Source organism: Pteropus medius, unplaced genomic scaffold, assembly GCF_902729225.1.
Source record: "Pteropus medius unplaced genomic scaffold, Ma_sr-lr_union100, whole genome shotgun sequence".
Taxonomy (NCBI): Eukaryota; Metazoa; Chordata; class Mammalia; order Chiroptera; family Pteropodidae; genus Pteropus; species Pteropus medius.
In genome coordinates, this window is record NW_024355990.1 from 690,294 (window position 1) to 708,472 (window position 18,179).

Genomic DNA, 18,179 nt, shown 5'->3' on the forward strand with positions numbered 1-18,179 from the left:
GCTGGGGAAGGCAGTGCCCCTGCCTTCCTGGGCTCAGGCAGAGGGCGCACGAGGGACAGGCAGGAGGGCGTGAGAGCTACACCGGGGCTCAGGAGCTCAGCGCGGTGACCCTCAGAGTAGCTGACACCGCACCCGGGCCCAGAAGCCATGAAGGTGGAGGAGCAAGTGGCCTGCGGGGGGAGAGCTCGACTTGGAGGCCTGAGTGTGACATGAAGTGACGTAATGCTTCGGCTTTGCAGGGAGGGCCGTTGGGGGGAAGGCGGCCCTGCCCTTGGGAGACTGTCTACCCTGGGCAGTGGGGTGGGGCATGGCCTGTGGGCCGGGTGCTCCCGTCTGGTTCTGTTAGGCACCCTGTCCCCCTGCAGCCTCCCAGGCCCTTCCCCAGCTCAGCCTGGAGCATGGCCTTTCAAGCTGCACCCAAGGGTGGCCCTTCGGGAGGGCCCCTCCCACCAGAGCCTGTTTGTCCCTGGACTTTGACCGGTTCAGCCTCAGTCCTAATCCACTCTGCTCAAGTGTCCACTCTGGGTCCGGTTTCAAGAAGGTTTGCTCAGAGGCCTCTCCCCTTGCCCTGAGACAGAGGAAAAGAAAGTAAAGCCCTTCCTCCTTGGGGGCCCCAAGGAGGGAATCTGAGCCTGAAGACTCTTTGTCCAGGCCCAGCCCTGCCCTTCCATGTGCAGACCGTGGGGAGCCAAGGCCACCCCCCATCCTTGTCACCCCCATGTGTTCTTTCTCCCTCACACACACATATAGGTGTGTGGCAGGGCTAAGTGGTCAATCCCCACCCCAAAAGCCCCCAAGGTCTCCCAGGCCCATGACAGGCTTCAGTGGCCGGAAGTATGTGTGCCCACGCGCGCACGCCTGTGTTTTTGGGCCAGCGTGTGCCCGCAGACCCTCCCCGGGGCAGTGCCCCAGGCCAAGTGGGCCGACCAGCTGAGAAGGTCGCAGACCAGCAAGGCCGGGCCTGGGAGTGACCACCACGACTGGCCCGGGGGCGGAGTCTGGCGAGGACCCCCGAGCGCCATCCGCGGGGGCCCCGGGAGGAAGGGCACGGCCTCTCTCTCTCTCTCTCTCGGTCTTCCGCAAACCAGAGCAAAGGCCGAGTGCTAGCTGGTGTGGGGTGAGGGTTTGTGTTTCACTGGTTTGTTTTAAGAAGAGAAAACAGCAACTTATCGTGGGTGCAGAAGGGAAGGGCCCTGTGGAGGGATGGGTTACTCGGGTCACTCAGGGAGTGGGAGCAGAAAGCAGGCTGCAGCGGGGCGTGGGGCGGTGTTGGGGGCCAAGTGTGCGAGGGAGCGGGGCGCAGAAGGGAGAAAGGACATCTGGAGGCGGGCACTGCCCAGGGAGCTGGGGGAGGCCCTGCGTGCAGCCGCCAAGCCCCGACGGCACGGCTCCGACACACGGGGCCTCGCCAGCCTGGGCCCCTGAGCGGCGGCCCCGGCCTGCGGCCGAGGGCGGGAGGGTTTCCGCTCTGCGATGTCATCGCAGCTCGGGCTGCAGACAGCTCGGCAAACGGCAGCCTGGGGGAGCGGTCCCCACGGAGCCACCCTCACTCCATTCACCAGCCACCAGTTGGGGGGACCCCGGGGCCACCCCCGGTTCCATAATTCCCTAGCACGACCCGCAGAACTCAGGAGATGTCCCCACAAGGTCAGAGGCCTGAAGCGAGGCTGCAGCAGCCATGTTCTTCTCAGGCCTGGAAAGGTGACATGATGATTGACATCCGGGAGATGTCCCCTCCTGTCCCGCGATCAGTTCCATCTCCAGTGATGGCACGGATCGCCATGGCGCCAGCAGATAGGACATGGCGTCAGTCCAGCTCTGACAGAGATGCCCAGGCCCCGTCTAATGGAGAGAAAACACCGGGCAAAGCCAAACGGAGGGACTTTGTACGTGGTAAGCAGCTCGTGATGTTCAAAGTGCCAGGGCCGCGAAGGTCACTGCGAGGCCGAGGAATGTTCTGGAGCGAGGAGGCTAGCGTGACGGGACAGCAGAGACAGCCTGCGACCCCGGACTGACCCCTTGGGCGTCCCAGCTGCGCGACGGGCGCGGCGGCCTGTGCTCGAAGCCCCGGCCCTCACTGCGCCAGACACAGGCCAGGAGCTCTCAGAGGTGACGGGTGTGTTTAAGACCTTGATGGCAAGTGATGAAACTTGAATGGGGCTGAAGGTCACGTGCGAGGGGCGCGTGGCGCTGACCCCGTGACTCTGCTGACAGTGCCGGTGTAGTGTGAGACCCCACAGCTTTCTGTTTTCTTTTTTGTCTTATTTTTATTTTTCGTGATGCGCCCGTGAAATGGAGACATTTCTGCTGTCTTGTTATCTACCCTAACAGTCGTCGGGGGACACGGTGTTGCCCTGGGCCCCGCCGAAGGTTACTTGGCCGCGTTTTCCACATCTGAAGGGCTCGAAGAGGAAGTCGTGCAGGGAGCCGGCTCCTCTGGGGCTGCAGCTCCGGCTCCATTTTAAAACGGCTCCGTTTTCTGCATTTCTAATATTATACGTTGAAATAAACGTGAGCTCTACACACATTTAAGAAAGACGAATAAAGACAAGTGAGATCCTCATCTTCCAACCCGCTTATGCCGGTTCAGGGGCACGGGGGGCCGGAGCCTCTCCAGGCAGCTCAGGGCACCGGGAGGGACCCAGCCTGGACAGAATGTCCTTCCATCACGGGACACTCGCACCGGCCACACTCCCTCCGCCTGGGACAATCTGGACACACCGTTCACCCACGTACACGCCTTGGGGACGTGGGAGGGACCAGAGGGAACCCGCGGGGAGAAGGCGCACACCCCACAGACAGTGGTCCCCCGGGAGTCGATTTTTTCCTCTCATGAATTTGTAACGAAATGACGTTGAACAAAATGAGAGATTCAAGCACCTGCCATATCACTGGTCCTTTATCTTTGTTTTCCAGATATGAGGAGACCCTTTCCCTCAGGGTGCCATGGGAAATGACACCTTGGTGAGCAGAATGGGAAGGTTTGTCTTTTTCTCCCTACCCGGCCTCTGGGAGTCGGGGAGAGTTCAGAGGGGCGCAGTGGGCTTTCCGGCAGGAGCCATGCCCGGAGGTCCACCCCAAGTCTGAGTGAGGGAGAGGTGGCAGGGGCACGGCTGCCTGTCAAAGCCACACCTGGAGGGCTTGGGGGAGATATCACGTGCCCCGCCATGATTCCAGAACCTCCAGGCAGAGGCACCGGTTCTGTGAACCCTGCTTTGCGAGACAGGCAGGGCCAACACCCCTGACTCATTTCCTGCAGTGACACTGGCACCAGAATCCGCGGGTATCAGTGGCATGAAGTGGGAGCACATGTTAAGTCCTTCGCCCTCCCCGCCCAGAAGAGTCCACCGATTTACACCCAGATGGAGTTCTAGTCAGGGGAGGGGAGGGGACCAGGGAAGGGCCCCCTCCCTGCAGCCACAGCTCAGAGGGAAGGAGCAGCAGGAGTCCTAGGTCAGCTCGGGGCAGGTGAGGAAGACTCCAGAGGTGTGGTGGTGGGTTGGGTTGGTGGGGGCAGGGGGCCAGTCTTGAGCACAGTGTGCCTCGGCCATCACCCAGGGGCACCTGGCCCAGAGCTTGCAGGGGCCAGCTCTAGGCCACCTGCCCCCATCCAGGAAGAGGCACATACCCCAAGCCAGGGTTTACTTTTAATTTGTTTTCCAAAGCAGGAAGCAGCTTCTGGCTGGCACCTTTGGGCTGTGGGTGAGGGGGGCAGCCTCTTACAGGGGAGCAGGTTCCTGTGAACAAGGAAGTAGAAGCTGCAGTGATGCCCACCCCGCCCGGGCCTGCAGCCCATCCTCAGGCTGCCCTCCTCCCAGACTACAAAACCTCCATGCTGGACAGGGGCTAGGAGACAATACTGAGCAGCTGAATTTCGGTGGCCTGCGGGCCCTGGCGACAGGCAGGCTAGGTAGGGGTGTGGAGAGCAAGGTGGCCAGACCCAAAGCCTCACAGGCCCGCGTGGGGGTCTGTGTGTTCCTTCGTGCTTCACAGCTGCTCTGCGAGCGACTGTCTTCCACCCCACCCACCGCGCCCCCTGGCCTAGGCCCAGGCTGCCACCCGCGTCACAGCCCGTCACAGCCCGACAGGACACCAGCCCTCCGGTGTCAATGCGCCAGATTCTCATTACGTTCTTTTTGGTATTAAGTATCATTTCCGCGGTTTTGTTTTGTCGCGTTGTGTTTTGTTTTTGTAATACAGAAATCTTCATGACAGGGAGAAAATGCTGGTTGGACTCTCCAAACTGGTTTCACGCCCACGGGACGGGTCTCCAGCGGGCAGTTCGAAAAAACCCTCCCCAGACCCCAGATCGCCCGCCCCGCCGCGCCCATTCCGCTGGCCAATCGCGCCGCACCGGGCGGCGATTCGCCCGTCCCCGGCCCGGGCCCCGCCCCGCGATTGGCCTCTTTCCCGCGCCCCCGGCGCGGATTTATTTAGGCTCCCGCAAGCGCTGCGCTCAGTGTCGCTGCCATGGAACTGGGACTCAAGGGCCGTCGGGCGCTCGTCACCGGGGCGGGCAAAGGTGGGCCGGCGGCCGGGGGCGCCTGGGGGGGACTGGGGAGGGGCGCCCGCGCTGAATGTGCTCCCTGCAGGCATCGGGCGCGACACGGTCAAGGCGCTGCACGCGGCGGGGGTGCAGGTGGTGTCCGTGAGTCGGACCCAGAGCGACCTGGACAGCCTGGTCCGCGAGGTAGGCACCGCTCCGTCCTTTGCCCCGCGGGCCGCGGGCGGGGCCGGGGGTGAGCGGGACGCATGCGCGCCAGGCGCTGGGCTGACCGAGGATGCTCAGCAACCAAGCCCTCCAGGCTGCGCGGATCCCTGGGCTTGGACGGAAGCGGAAATGGCTGCCGTGCAGGCCTGGGGCCAGAGGCGGTCTGGCCACCGAGGGAAGGGGCTGCCGGGAGCGGTGCCAGGCTCCTGATCCCCAAGCTCTGAGTTGCCCAATGGCCAGAGGCCGCATTAACTCCGCTCCCTGCTCCCTCAGCAGCCTGGGATTCTGAGTCTCAAAAAAGTGGCTGGCCCTTGTGGGACCCCTGACCCATCCCCCTGGTGGGCTGAAGTGTCACCTGCACCCGGCCCCCCCCACCCCCTCCTGGGCCGGAAGCCCCGCTCTGCCCCTGCCCCAGCCCCTGCCCCAGCATGGAGGCTCCAGCAGCTCCGCCCCCCAACCCACTCTGCCCACTAGTGCCCGGGCGTGGAGCCCGTGTGCGTGGACTTGGGTGACTGGGAGGCCACCGAGCGGGCGTTGGGCAACGTGGGCCCCGTGGACCTGCTGGTGAACAACGCTGCCGTGGCACTGCTGCAGCCCTTCCTGGAGATCACCAAGGAGGCGATTGCCACGTGAGCGAGCCCACGGGGTTGGGGGGAGGGCTTTCCCCTGCAGCAGCGGCCCCCGTCCCTGACCGAGGTCTGTCCATCCGCATCCAGGTCCTTCGACGTGAACCTGCGGGCTGTCATCCAGGTGTCCCAGGTGAGCTGCCTTCAGGGCAGGAGTGGGAACTGGCGGGTGATGCTAACTGGGCCTCACATCCCCACTGCCACTCCAGATCGTGGCCCGTGGCATGATTGCTCGTGGGGCCCCAGGCGCCATCGTGAATGTGTCCAGCCAGGCCTCCCAGCGCGCGATAGCCAACCACAGCGTCTACTGTGAGTGAGCCCAGCTGTGGCCACCCCACCGAGCCTGCAGCCAGCTCGGGCTCCACTCATGCTGACCCTCCTCGCAGGTTCCACCAAGGGCGCCATGGACATGCTGACCAAAGTGATGGCTCTGGAGCTCGGGCCACACAACGTGAGCCCTGCCGGGGTGCCCCCCATCACCCAGCCCGCGTGCCAGGGCTCCCTAGCCCACTTTACTGACCCCTGCCTGTGTGGGCACAGATCCGCGTGAATGCAGTGAACCCCACAGTGGTGATGACCGCCATGGGCCGGCTCTACTGGAGCGACCCCCAGAAGGCCAAGACTCTTCTGGACCGTATGCCGCTGGGCAGGTTTGCTGGTGAGTCAGCCGGGAGCCCAGTGCAGTTGCACCGGGAAGCCCCTGTGGGGGTGGGAGGGGGGGCGGAGGGCAGCCCCCACCACCCACGCCCTGACCCCTGTACCCCGCCCGCAGAGGTGAGCGACGTGGTGGATACCATCCTCTTCCTGCTGAGTGACCGGAGCAGCATGACCACAGGCTCCAGTGTGCTTGTGGATGGGGGCTTCCTCACCAACTGAGCCCCAGCCCCCCCCCCCCACTCCATGCTAGTGCCGAGTCCCCCCGACCCCCATCCCTCCAATAAACCTGATTCTTTGCCCAGGCTGCACACTGATTCCCAGGCTGCTGGCAGGGGCCGGAAAGTGGCGAGCTCGGGGCCGGGTGTAGCAGTGGGTCCCAGGTGGGGAGGTGCGCGCATTCAGTTCATATCCACGGCCAGGTGGCAGCCTGGCTCCCACACCTGAGATTTTTCAGACCTGCCACCTTTCTGGCAGGGGCTGGAAGGTGAGACCTTCCCGAGGCCAGCTCCTGAGGAGGGTGGCGAATGGGACGAAGGACGGCCTTGGGCCCTGGTTGGCTCTGGGGGCGGTGGCCGACAGGAAGGAACGCCGGCGAGCAGTTGCTGACTCTGCAGGAAGTGAAACACGGACGTGCTGAAACTACACCGACTTGTCCTGAGCGACGTCTTCGCGTCCCCAAACCAGCTTCGGATGCTGGGAGAACGCTTCTTCAGCTCTTTGGGTTCTTCATGGCGTGCCAAGCACAGGCGGGCACACCAGTCTAACCTCTGCTTCTCACCACGGAGTCTGGCAGCAAACAACAGATGGAGAATCTGCCAGCTGCCGGAGCGTGAATACTCCCACCAACGTGGTATCACTGAGGGCACAGCTGAGGAGGGACGTGCCTAGGCGGCCCCGCCAGATTCAACTGGTATAAATAACCACAAAAGCAAAAATAATGCTGATGTGCACAAAAATTAGAAAGTGACGAACTTTGTTAATTTGGTTTCTAATACAACTAATCCTAAGTTTATCTAATTATTAGTAACGGCAGTTTAACAAGGGGCTAGCAAGATTCCTGAAAACTTAGCAGCTGGTTCTGCTGAGTGGATTTCTGATCACGGGTCTGCCTGGAGTGGTGCCCGTGGCCTCGGGGATGCGGTTGCCGGACCATGGCTCGGGGCCCCCCGGGCCATATCCGCTTCATCTCCCCGTTTCTGATGTTGGTTGGCATTGCCGGGCTGCTCCCTGCCGTCCCGACCTCCACAGCTGTCCATGGCGGTCCCGCCTGGCTGCCCTTCGTCCCAACCTCTTTTCTTGAACTCAGTTCAGTGTCCCCCAGCCTGGGTGTGTGGGGGAGCTGTGGGGAGGGGCCTGACTGCCGACTGCCCCCCCGCCACCTGGAAGCGCTAGAGCGGGGTCCACCGTGTTCCTCCCAGAAGCCCGGGCTCTCTGCAAGGAGCTAAAGACATTTGCCCCCACTTCCGCCTGGGTCACCTCCTTCGGGGACTGAGAGGGCTCAGAACGCTCTCCTTCCCTTCTCTTGCCCAGGGTATGGGGTGCTCACCCCCTCTGGACCCATGGCTGGGGGTTGGTTAGGGGCAGGCAGGGTGAGCAGGCAGATGTTGGTGGGGAATGTTTATTGTATAAAATAAGAAGGGGCGCCCCATCCCAGGCGCATGACTAGAGCCCACCCCCACCCTGGCCCATCAGAGAAGCCCATCCTGGGGCTTCGCTGGCTACCCCCCCAACCCACAGCCTGAGGGAGACCCTGCTCCCTCCCAGCCTCCCATGGGGACCAGGGAAGGCTGGAGCTGAGCCCCCAGAAGGAGGAGGCAGAGTGGCCAGGACCCCATCGCCCCGCCCCATGCTTCCTCCCCTCCCCCCACACCACTCCCCACAGCAGACTCAGGGACACAGGTGGACACGACACGACCGTGGACATGGGCGGGGCTGCCGTCCTCGAAGCCGGGCCCTAGAGGACCGTGCACTTCCTCCCAGGCTTCTTGACGGGCGGCGGGCAGAGCACAGCCCTGATGGCCTCGTCAAACACTGTCTTCAGGCCCCGCTGGGTCAGGGCCGAGCACTCCAGGTACTTGACAGAGCCTGGGGGACAGTGAGGTGGGGAGAGTGGGGGCGGTGAGGGGGCGGGGCAGCAGGGGCAGCTTGGCGCCCCAGAACACGCCTCCCTCCTGGCGCCTGCAGGCCCGGCACAGCCCACTCACCAATCTCCCGGGCCATGGCCAGGCCCTGGGGGTACGTGATGGGCGCCAGCTTCTTGTCCCGCAGCCGCTCGATGGTGTCCTTGTCGTCACGGAGGTCCAGCTTGGTGCCCACCAGGAGGATGGGCGTGTGGGGGCAGTGGTGCCGCACCTCCGGGTACCACTGTGGGGACAGAGGTTCTGACCCCACCCCTCAGGGACCTCTCCTTTAGCCTGACCCAGAGCAGGCCGTGGCTCCCGGGTCCCTTCCCCATGGCCCCTAGACCCATCCTTCCCACTTTAGGAGGTGACCACTAGGTTTGGTGAGGGACACCAACGCCCAGCCAGGGAGCTCCAAGGCCTGACGGGGCCCACAGGCAGGGCCCCTCCCTTCCTTGAGAGCCTCACTCACCACCCCTGCCCCTCACCAACGCCTCTCCCGCCACCTGCAGACCCCCGCCCGCCAAGCAGGACAGGCATCTCCTCTGCCTCCAAAGGACAAGCTGCCCGTGTAAGGTCTTCAAGCCAGAGACCCCATCCAGTCAGGGCAAGTCCTGGGGGCATGTCGCACCCAAGGACGGACCCCGCCCGCCCCGCCCCGCCCCCGGGGCAGACCCCGCCCTACCTTGGCTCGAACATTCTCAAAGGAGGCCGGGCTCACCAGGGAGAAGCAAATGAGGAAGACGTCCTTGGGAGGAACGAGGAGGGGACCCACGTGGGAGTGGTCAAGGAGGCTCCTGATGACCTCTGTCCCCCCTCACCCACATCAGGATCGCAGGGATCCCACCCGAGGCACCAGCCCCTGGGGCTGGCCCGCTGTCACTTACAGTTTGGGGATAGGAGAGGGGCCGCAGCCGGTCGTAGTCCTCCTGCCCCGCCGTGTCCCACAGCCCCAGGTTGACCGGTTTGCCGTCCACCATCACATTCGCCGAGTAGTTGTCGAAACTGCAGGGGCAGAGCGGGAAGAGTCAGCCTAGACTCGGGGTCTCGGGCCTGCTCGGAAGCGGGGGCCCTGTCGGCACCTCCGCCCCCACCCAGAAGCGCAGACCAGGGCCGCCCGCGCCCCGCGCGCTCACACGGTGGGGATGTACTCTCCGGGGAAGGCGTTGGTCGTGTAGCTGATCAGCAGGCAGGTCTTTCCCACGGCGCTGTGGACAGAGCGCACGCCCGCGTCGCTCCCAGGCCGCCTCGGCCCCTCCGCCCAGCAAGGACAGCCCCTCCCACGGAGCCGGAGGCTGAGTGAGGACCCCTGGGCGGGGACAGGTGTCCCAGCGCGGCAGATCCGCAGCGACCTAAGGCTGCGGGAGGAGGGCCAGGGCGGCCGGGCAAACCAGGGCAGAGCGGCTGGGTGGTGGGGCGAAACGCCTCAGGCCAGGCCCGCGGCAGAGTTCCCGCCACCCCCGGAGGATGGCAGGGGGAGGGTGGGACCGGTCGAGGGTGCAGTCCAGGTGAGAGGCCGGGCCTCGCCCACTGGGAGCCCAGGACACGGCCAGGCCAGGCTGGGGGGCCCGGCGGCAGCAGGTGGGCCGGGGCTGGTGGCCTGGCAGGGGCCAGCCGGGACCCCGCCCCGCCGCGCTCTCCTGGGCCGTGCGCGCACCGCCCCCTCCTCCTGGCCGCGCCCCGAAGCCGCGCGCCCAGCCGGGGCGGGCTCCCCGGGGCCGCCCGCAGCTCCGCGCCGCACACTCACCCGTCGCCGACGACCACGCACTTGATGGCCTGCATGGGCGCGGGCCGGGCGGGCGCGGCCGCAAGCCGAGCTGCGGAGAAATGCCCGCGCCGCAGCGGCCGCGGACCCGAGCCGAGCGCCGAGCCGAGTGGCCGGAGACAGCCGAGCGCCTCCGAGCGCCCAACGCGGAGACAGCCGAGCGCGGAAGGCGCGGGGCGCGGGCTTTCGGGAGAAATCTGGGTGGGGGAGGACCCACCGCCCACTCCCCCAGCCTGCCCCCAAGTCCCGGGAACCCCTGCTTTGGTTAGATGCAGGATGCGATGCATGGGGGCTCCCGGAGGCCCCTGTGACCCCCGCCAAGGGGCAGCGGAGGCGATCCCCACCCACCTGCACATGCGTGAGGTGGTCTGCGCACGTGGTTCCTTCTAGGGAGACCACTCCCAGGGCCTGCTGAGGGAGGGGCTGAGGCCCGCTCAGCCTCCAGCCAGGAGACAGCTGGTGGAAACTGTCTGCAGCCTGCTGTCCCCGGCCCCTGCTGTCTGCTGCAATAGCCCTACTGTCCCCACCTGGCAGCAGTTAGGAGGGGCGACCCAGTCACACTCTGGAGGGTCTTTCCTACTGGGCCCGGCAGAGGGTCTCCTGAGACCCTGCAGTGGCTGGGAGCATAGGCTGATAGAAAATAAAGGCACAGGGCCCAAAATGTATCACAAAGTGCAAAAGTTCTGTATTTCGATCAGTAGGCAGTCAGCTGCTGCCTCCATGGTTACCTCGTAAAAACAGGCTGTGAAACCCTGGCAGCCGCGCTGGGAGCGCTCAGGCTCTGCTCCCCCAAGTTTCCTTCCATCACGGGCACGTTCCCTCAGCCGCATCAGCGTCTGGGGCACTGGCCACTCCAGCCCTCTTGGCCAGACAGGCTCTGCGCCAAGCACCCCACACGGCGAGCTGCAGCAGCCCCTCTTGACGGACAATCCATCTTGGCACTAACTTTGCAAGTCACCAGCTGTACACCTGCCCAAGCACCCCCAGACCCCGAAGGCCTGTCCTGAGAGCCACCTTCCTGCCTCTCCTCACTTTTGAGGGCTCAAAGCCCTCAGCGGGGACCCCTGCACGTAAGCCAGGACAGCATTTTGCAGGAAGCTGGCCCTCTGGGCCTCCTCATCCCGGATCCTGGCCACCTCCGCCTCCTTGAGCCGTAGTTTCTCCCGAAGAGAGGAGATCTCGCTCTCTCTGTCCAGCAGCGCCTCCCGGTGGTCACCTGCAATCACTGCAGGGGAGGAAGTTGAGTGAGGAAGGACCCATGGGCACTGTCTGGGCACTGGCCACTGAAGACCACAGAGAGGCCAGGCGGGTCTTGCACGAGGTCCTCTGGATGCAGACACACCTAGCCTCCCATGCCAGTGCCTCTCGGAGCTGAGACTCTTCAGCCCAGCCGCCCATTGGATGACCCCACGAGAAAAGGTCCTGCAAGGTGGGGGGGCTTGGGGCTCAGCTCACCTTTCAGCTGGCGCTCCAGGGCTGCCACTTTCTCCTTCAAGGCTTCCTGGGCCGTCAGCTCAGCCCGCAGGCGGCCGTTCTGCTCCTGGAGCTCCACCCGCACCCTGGTCACCTCAGCCACCTTTTCTTGGTCCTTGTTACTCAACTCCTGCCAGGCAAGGTCAGTGAGAAGGCAGCTGGGGGGCCAGAGGCAGCCCGAGAGCCCTCAGCGTCCCAGCTACCTGCTGCAGCTCCTCCAAGCGCCGCCTCAGGCCCTCCACCTGCAGGCCCAGCTGGCTGGCTCGTGCCTGGGCTTCAGCCGCTGTCTGCCTCTGCTGCAGGCAGGCGCTCTGCACCTCGTCCCGTGCCTGTGCCAGCAGCCGCAGCTTCTCCTCCAGGTGAGCCAGGCGCTGCTGCTGTGGGCGTGGGGAAGGGCTGGTGAGCACCAGGGGGACCGAGGTCTGCCTGCCGCTTTCCGGGCTGCGACTGTCAGCTCGTGAGGAGTGACACCCCTCTCCGACCAAGGGGAACCTCCATTTGCAAACTGGAAACCTCACCTTTGCTGAAGCCGTTATGTTTATTGCTCTGAACAGGCTCAGCTTACATGAATGGGGAAGCATTCCTTCCTGGCTCCCCTCCCCCACCTCCCAGGCCAGCTCCAACCTCTCTGGTGCAGATGGCCAGGCCCCTTCCCACGCCTCGGGGCTGGATGAGTGGCTCTTCGTGGGGGGCCAGATGTGGTACCGATGGGACAAATGTCTTGCTCTGACTCCTCCCTACCCCCTGCACCCCTGCAGCTCCTGACCTTGAACTCCTACTCCCCTCTACAGAGCCCAGGGACAGCCCCGGTCTTGCCCGCCTCAGCCCCACGGCTGTGTCACCCACGCAGCCCCCGCCAGCCCTTCAGGTGCCCTCCCTCTGGGTGCAGTGGGCAGTGGGCCGGGCCCTCACATGGCCATGGCCGTGGGCTCACCTCCTCCAGTCGGGCTTGGTTCTTGGCCTTGATGAGCTCCCCCTCGGCCTGGCCACGCTCACTGAGCACCGCCGCCTTCACCCGGCTCAGCTCCTGCACCGCAGACAGCAGCCCGCTGGGCCTGTGCTTCCGGGCTGTCCACCCGCCTCCCGAGGGCTTCGCTTGCTGGGCAGGGTTTCCACGGCCACCTTACTAAGTCCCTCTGGCCTCGTGTGGACGTGGGTGGGGGGCTGACCACGGAAGGGGCACCCAGCCCGCGCGGGCTCACCTCCTCCAGGGACAGCCGCACAGCCTCCAGCCTCTGCACTCTCTCCTGCATGGCCCTCTCGCTCTCCTCCAGGTGGCGAGTCATGTGCTCCACCTGCCCAGGTGCGGGGTGGGGGCGGGGCTGTCGGGGTAGCTCCCCAGCCTTCCCCCCGTGGGACCCTGACTCTAGGAGGCAGGCGAATCTTGGGGACCCCGTTCCTTCCAAGGGGCTGCCCCAAGTGGCTTCGCAGGAACCAGGATAGAGGGCACGCCCCGGTGCCACAGCCCAGGTGGCGTGAAGCACACGGCAACCTGTGGCACGGCCCCAGTGCAGTTGGGGTCCTGGGTCTGGGATCTAGGGCTAGGGGAGAACTGCCACCCGGCACCCAAAGCCTGGCGAGGGGACACCGGTCCACGCTGAGGTGTGCGAAGGCCCCCGGCGGACAATGGGGAGGGCCGGATGACGCAACTAACGAGGCACCTCTTTGAGGCGCAGCTGCTCCGAGTCCTCCAGGCTCTGCCGGGACCTCTTCTTCTCCAGCTCCAGGCGCTCTGGAAGCCCAGTGGAAAGCACGGAGGAGTTCCCCGGGGGTCCCTTGTTCCCGAGGCTCCCCATCCGCCCCTGTCCCTGGGCTCCCGTGTCTGGCCCCTCGGTCGCAGGCCTGCGTGTGCTCACCCTCAGCCCGGATGGCCCGCATCTTCAGCTCGGCTGACGTGTTGGTCAGCTCCTGCCTGGTCAGGAACAGCTGGTCCTGCTGCGACTTCACCTTCCGCTCTAGCTCGTCCACCTGAAATGGGCATCACAGCGGGGAAGCTGTGGCCCGGCCCGTGCCCGCCCCGCCCCTGGGCTCCCGGGGGCATGGCCCTGCACCCCTGCACCTGGTTTCGCAGAAGCAGGTTCTTCTCGTTGGCAGCAGACAAGTCTCTCAGCAGCTTAGACTCCCGCTCCGCAGCATCCTAGGGGTGGGATGGTGAAGGGCACTGGCGGTCTGCCACCATGCACCACCTGCCCGCTCCGCTGCCCAGCCTTCCCACCTGCTGCTCCAGCCTGTGCTCCTTGGCCTGCTTCTGCACCAGGCTCTGCTGCTCCTGCTTTGCAGTGGCCAGGAGTTCCCCCAGGTCCTGGGCTTTCTGCTCCGATAGAGCCTGGGCGGCCTCGGCCATCTGCAGCCTGCAGAGAGAAAAGAGCCGGCCCCGCCCCAGCCCCACCTCAGCCTTGCAAAGGCCCCTGTTCTCACTCTTGCCAGGCCGCTATTCACCCCAGCGAATGCTCTCCTCTTCCAGGAAGGCTTCCAGGGTTACCCAGCCATTCCCCACCTTTACTTTGTACGTGGGAACTTGCGTGGATTCTTGTCTGTAACACCCTGCTCTGTTCCAGAGGAACGTCTCTAAAGCGCACTAAGGCCGCCCTGCCCTCTCCTGCCCTCCACTCACTCACTTGGCCTTGAGAGCATTGATGACAGAGTGCCTCTCGTTTAGGGCTTCCTGAAGCTGCCCTACACGTGCTGCCGTTGTCCTGTGGGCAGACAGCAGACAGCAGGGCTGGCGAAAACCAACCCCGAGAGCCACCAGCTCCCGTGGCCCTAGTGGTAGCTGCCTTTCCTCCTCCTCCCACCACACGCCACGACCTCCCCCCTGGGCAAGTGACAAGGCTCGGGTTGGATCATTTCCGAAGCTGGAGCCAGGACCCCAATTCTGGGCATTCCGACCGTGGCCCAGCTCCGTGCCCTGCGGTCCTGGGGCCTGGCTTACCGGCTGCTCCTGGCCATCTCCTCTCGCTGCTTGTCGATGGTCTCCATCAAGTCCAGAAACTGGGGACAGAGGTGGCCAGAGCGTCATCAGGGCCTGGAGCCTGCCCATTCAGCAAGCAGATGCCCGCCAAGGCCGCAGGACAGCAAAGGGAGGATGGCTCCCGCACAGGGAGGCCCGGGGGCCCCTCGGGGAAGCCCACTTGCCTGCCCGGCCAGACCGCTCAGTCCAAGAGGCCCCACCGCAACTGGGTGTCGGCAGCTTGGAGAGGGTCCAAGGCAGGAGGAAAGGAAGGTGGCCACGACACGGGAGCTGAGGGGGCCCCTTGCCCACGCAGCCAGCGCGGGGTCAGGCCGCAGCTCTGGCCTGCGGTGGCACCGCTCACCTGCTTGGACTTCTCCTCCCGGAGATGCCGCACCTCCTTGCTGAGCACGCGGGTGCGGGCCTGGTTCTCCCGGAGGGTGGCCTCCCTGTCCTGGTTGTGGTCCATGGCTTGCTCTGTTGGAAAGAGCTGTCAGGGACCGGGGGCGGCTCGACCTCAGCAGTCGCCAGCAGCTGGGCCAGCCCTATGCCCAGAGGGCAGCTGTCCCAGAATCAGGACTGGGAGAGGCAGTGTCTCATCTTCAAATCAGGCAGACCCCAGTGCACTGGTAGAAGCCTTCAGCGGGGCAGGGGTGGGGACAATGATGGGGCCGGGAGCCTGGGAGGCGCCAGGTATGGGGGACATGCACGCGGAGGGGCATTTGGACTCCATCCCAAGGTCAAAGGCCACTGCGTGATTTTTAAGAGGTGAACGCTGTGTTTAGGTTCTCTGTTCCGAAAAGACCCAGGTACCCCTCAGAGAGGAGCCAGCCAAAGGGTACTGTGGCATCAGAAGCAACTACAGGAGCTGGGGAGACTCAGAGACAGGCTAAGAACGAAAAAGCCAGAAATGACACAGGTTGGGCAGACCGAGGAGGTGGTGGCCCTGTACAGAGTTCCAGCCCAAGCTTGGGCCCTCGGGTGGCTGGCACTGCCATCGGGACAAGGAGACACAGGGAACGGGAGTGTTCTGCCAGGCCTGGGGCTGAGAAGCTGGGGTCATGGACAGGGTGGCGAGACTGTGCAGGCTTTGGCTAGGACCAGTTGGCCAAGTGCTTGGCCACAAACTCAGGTGTGACGGGGCAGATGCCACTCGAGGCAGCAGCACGGGCTTCAGCGCAGGGCCCTAAGCCATACTGCCTCAGCTTCCTCCTCTGTGAAACGGGTGACCCCACCCCCACCTCAGGGGACCTCAGAGCTGAATGAGCAGGCGCCAGGAGCCGAGTAGAGGCCATGGGCAGTGACCGCCCTGCGAGCCCACGGCCATCGCCCTCTCCTCTCTGGCTTTTGCTTTTTCTTTTCAAGTTTTATTTTTCTCTTCTCCATTTGCAATTCGGGCTGCCATCAGGATACAGTCACAGGTCCCAAGCCCCAAGTCACCCCTCCTTGGAGGCTGGGCCCATCAGCTTTATGCACACCCTGCTCAGAACAGTGTGCCCGTACCCACGGCTCTGAGGATGTCGCTGGGAACGCTGTTCCCAGCCAGCTCCAGCCTCCACAGGGTTCTGTTGCTGGGGAGACAGTTCGCCAGGGCCCGGCCCCCCAGGAGGCCGATGTTATTCCAGCGCAGGTCTGGAAGGGAACATGTCGTCACCAGACAGGTACACCCCGGGATGCCGGCCTGGCCTAGCAGGTTCTGCTGGGGAATCACCCGCAGAGCAGCCCGGCTCCGTGCACCTCGCCTCCCCATACCCACTGCCGCCCCGTGGCTCCGGGGAGAGGGCCAACGCCGCAGCAGGAGGCTTGCTCTGCCCAGGCCTCACCCAGCTGCTGGAGGCTGGGATGGCTCTTCAGCACCAGGGCCAGCTCCTCGGCGCCCTTGTGGCTGACCTGGTTGTTGCGCAGGTCCAGCTGCCGCAGGGTGCTGTTGCCCGCCAGAGCCCTGCAGAAGGTGGCAAAGGCGTCTTCCCACGCGCCCAGGTTGTTCCACTCCAGGGTGAGGCTGCGGGAAGGGTGGACGTGAGGCGCACGGCCCAAGAGGCACCCTGTTTCCACGGGGCCCAGGGAGGCTTAAGGAGGGTCGCAGGCCTGGGGGTCTCCGGCAGGAAGTCTGGAGCCACGCTAGTAACTTGCACCCCTAGCCGGCCAGGAAGCACAGACAACCAGCCTGAAGACCCGAACTTGCAGATCACAGAACACTGTCCTTGAGAGTCAGTCCTGAACCGTGCAGAGAAACGGGACCGGGGGAGGGAGAGGCCCAGGTGCCACCTTACCTCTGAATGGACTTGTTCTGTCGGAGGAGTCTTCCCAGAGCCTCAGCCCCTGCAGCCCGAAGGTTATTGCCCTGGGACAGGAGGAGGCGGGCCAGTAACCCACCCTGAAGGGCCCCAGTCAGGCGTGAACAAGGCCAGGCACCAGTTCTGGGCAGCAGGTGTGGCTCTGTTCACACGCTGCTTCCCCTGACAGCATGGGTCTGCTGGCGCGGCTCATCCCGTGGGCTTACGGGACACTCTGGGATTCACAAATACCCACACCCCTGCAGGTGGCCACCAGAACACGGCGCGGAGCCCTGCGTGCCAGCAGTACTCACGGACACGGTCTCCGGGCACCACTCAGACCCCTAGTCGCTAGAACACCTATGTCCTCCCCACTCAAGTGGCATGCCCAAGGGCAGGCGCTCACCTTTAGATCGAGAAACCGCAGAACGGTGTTGGTACACAGCCCCTGGAGCAGCAGAGTGGCCCCTGTAAGGGGGTAGGGCAGTCACGACCTGCCCCTGGTGGCCGTGGGCTCACCCTGTGAGCCCCATCTTGGGACGCCTCCCACCAGCACTATGCAACTCCCCTAGGCCGAGACGCTAAGGCTTCTCCATTACAAAGTGCCCTCTGCTCCTAGGTTTCAAGAGACCCTATAGCTTGCTTTAAGCAGAGTGCAGGAGGACGAACCTCCCAGAGAGGTGGAACGGAGTTGTCTGCTGAGGTCGAAGGACCGACCCCTGGGCAGCAATGGAGCAGCAGGGTGGACAGAGCCAGGGAAGGCCACCTCAAAAGGCTTGACCCTCGGTGCCCACCTTCCTCGCTCAGCATGCAGTCGCTCAGGACAAGCTCCGTCAGAAGTGCCTCATTCCGCAGCAGCTTGCCCAGGGCCCTGCAGGTGTCCACTGTCAGGCTCTGTGTGGCCAGGTCCAACCGGCCCGGCGGCAGCTCGTGCAGTCGCTGCAGGACAGACTCCTGGGGCTGGGCCCCACTCTCCTCGCAGAGCCGGCTGTAGGAGCGCCGGAATTCCTCCATGTCCCTGGGTGCCAACAGGGCTGCCGCCGCACGCTCCTGGAGCCAAGCCCCACTGTGCGCCAGCGGGCCGCTGGCCGGGAAGCCCGAGCCGCGGGAAGGGGACTGTTTGCCCCGCTGCCCGGCTCCTTTCCCTGATGGCGATAGGGCAGGGCTTCCACCCTGGGGGCAGAGGTCCCCCGCAGCTCAACGTGAGGCACACGACCGCAGGTCCGACCTCGGGAGCCGAAGAACGAGGGACAAACTGAGTTGGTTCTACAAGCGGGAGGCCCCAGGAGGGTGGGCGCGGGGGTGGCCGGGGACCGCCCAAGCATGAGACCGGCGCGGGGCCAGGATCCCGAGGGGCCGGGGACTCCGCGGCGGGGTCAGTCCGGGCGTCGCGCGTATCCCCGACCCCAGCCCTCGCGCCGCGGTCCCGCAGCCTACGCTGCTGCCGGGGTGCCTCAGTATCCAGGAAGAGCGGGGTGCGCCGGGAAGGGCTGGCGGAAACTACAACTCCCAGGCGGCTTTGCGGAGGAGGGTCGGTCGCCGCGGACCAATGAGGGCGAGGGGTCTGCGCGCGCTGCGGCCCGCCAGCCAGAGGAGCCTCG

General features: G+C 64.8%; 3 protein-coding genes across 7 annotated transcripts; 1 reads left to right on the forward strand and 2 right to left on the reverse strand.

Moving 5' to 3' along the window:
* Window positions 1–4,396: 4,396 nt before the first annotated feature.
* DCXR (dicarbonyl and L-xylulose reductase) lies at window positions 4,397–6,308 on the forward strand. The gene is made up of 8 exons (XM_039859832.1): window positions 4,397–4,522; window positions 4,593–4,690; window positions 5,186–5,340; window positions 5,428–5,470; window positions 5,547–5,646; window positions 5,724–5,788; window positions 5,878–5,995; window positions 6,110–6,308. The coding sequence occupies exons 1-8, from the start codon at window positions 4,471–4,473 to the stop codon at window positions 6,211–6,213; spliced, it is 735 nt and encodes a 244-aa protein (XP_039715766.1). The 5' UTR covers window positions 4,397–4,470; the 3' UTR covers window positions 6,214–6,308.
* Window positions 6,309–6,456: 148 nt separating this feature from the next.
* On the reverse strand, window positions 6,457–10,374 carry RAC3 (Rac family small GTPase 3). Of its 2 annotated transcripts, none has more exons than XM_039859830.1 (6): window positions 9,862–10,374; window positions 9,251–9,322; window positions 9,002–9,119; window positions 8,800–8,862; window positions 8,199–8,358; window positions 6,457–8,079 (listed from the first exon to the last, which is right to left on the reverse strand). In XM_039859830.1, the coding sequence occupies exons 1-6, from the start codon at window positions 10,233–10,235 to the stop codon at window positions 7,949–7,951; spliced, it is 918 nt and encodes a 305-aa protein (XP_039715764.1). In that variant the 5' UTR covers window positions 10,236–10,374; the 3' UTR covers window positions 6,457–7,948. The 2 variants fall into 2 exon arrangements, with proteins under 2 accessions (XP_039715764.1, XP_039715765.1); XM_039859831.1 differs by having other exon boundaries at window positions 7,877–8,079; window positions 8,195–8,358.
* A 168-nt stretch (window positions 10,375–10,542) lies between these two features.
* On the reverse strand, window positions 10,543–18,073 carry LRRC45 (leucine rich repeat containing 45). Of its 4 annotated transcripts, none has more exons than XM_039859804.1 (17): window positions 17,373–18,073; window positions 16,985–17,046; window positions 16,576–16,679; window positions 16,126–16,304; window positions 15,806–15,934; window positions 14,667–14,779; window positions 14,285–14,343; window positions 13,971–14,048; window positions 13,568–13,703; window positions 13,412–13,489; window positions 13,209–13,320; window positions 13,014–13,084; window positions 12,555–12,647; window positions 12,287–12,379; window positions 11,556–11,726; window positions 11,335–11,482; window positions 10,543–11,104 (listed from the first exon to the last, which is right to left on the reverse strand). In XM_039859804.1, exons 1-17 carry the CDS (start codon window positions 17,590–17,592, stop codon window positions 10,908–10,910), a joined length of 2,043 nt encoding a protein of 680 aa, XP_039715738.1. In that variant the 5' UTR covers window positions 17,593–18,073; the 3' UTR covers window positions 10,543–10,907. The 4 variants fall into 4 exon arrangements, with proteins under 4 accessions (XP_039715738.1, XP_039715740.1, XP_039715737.1 ...); XM_039859806.1 differs by having other exon boundaries at window positions 11,556–11,729; window positions 16,576–16,646; window positions 17,373–18,071; XM_039859803.1 differs by having other exon boundaries at window positions 11,556–11,729; window positions 17,373–18,071.
* Between the last annotated feature and the right edge of the window lie 106 nt (window positions 18,074–18,179).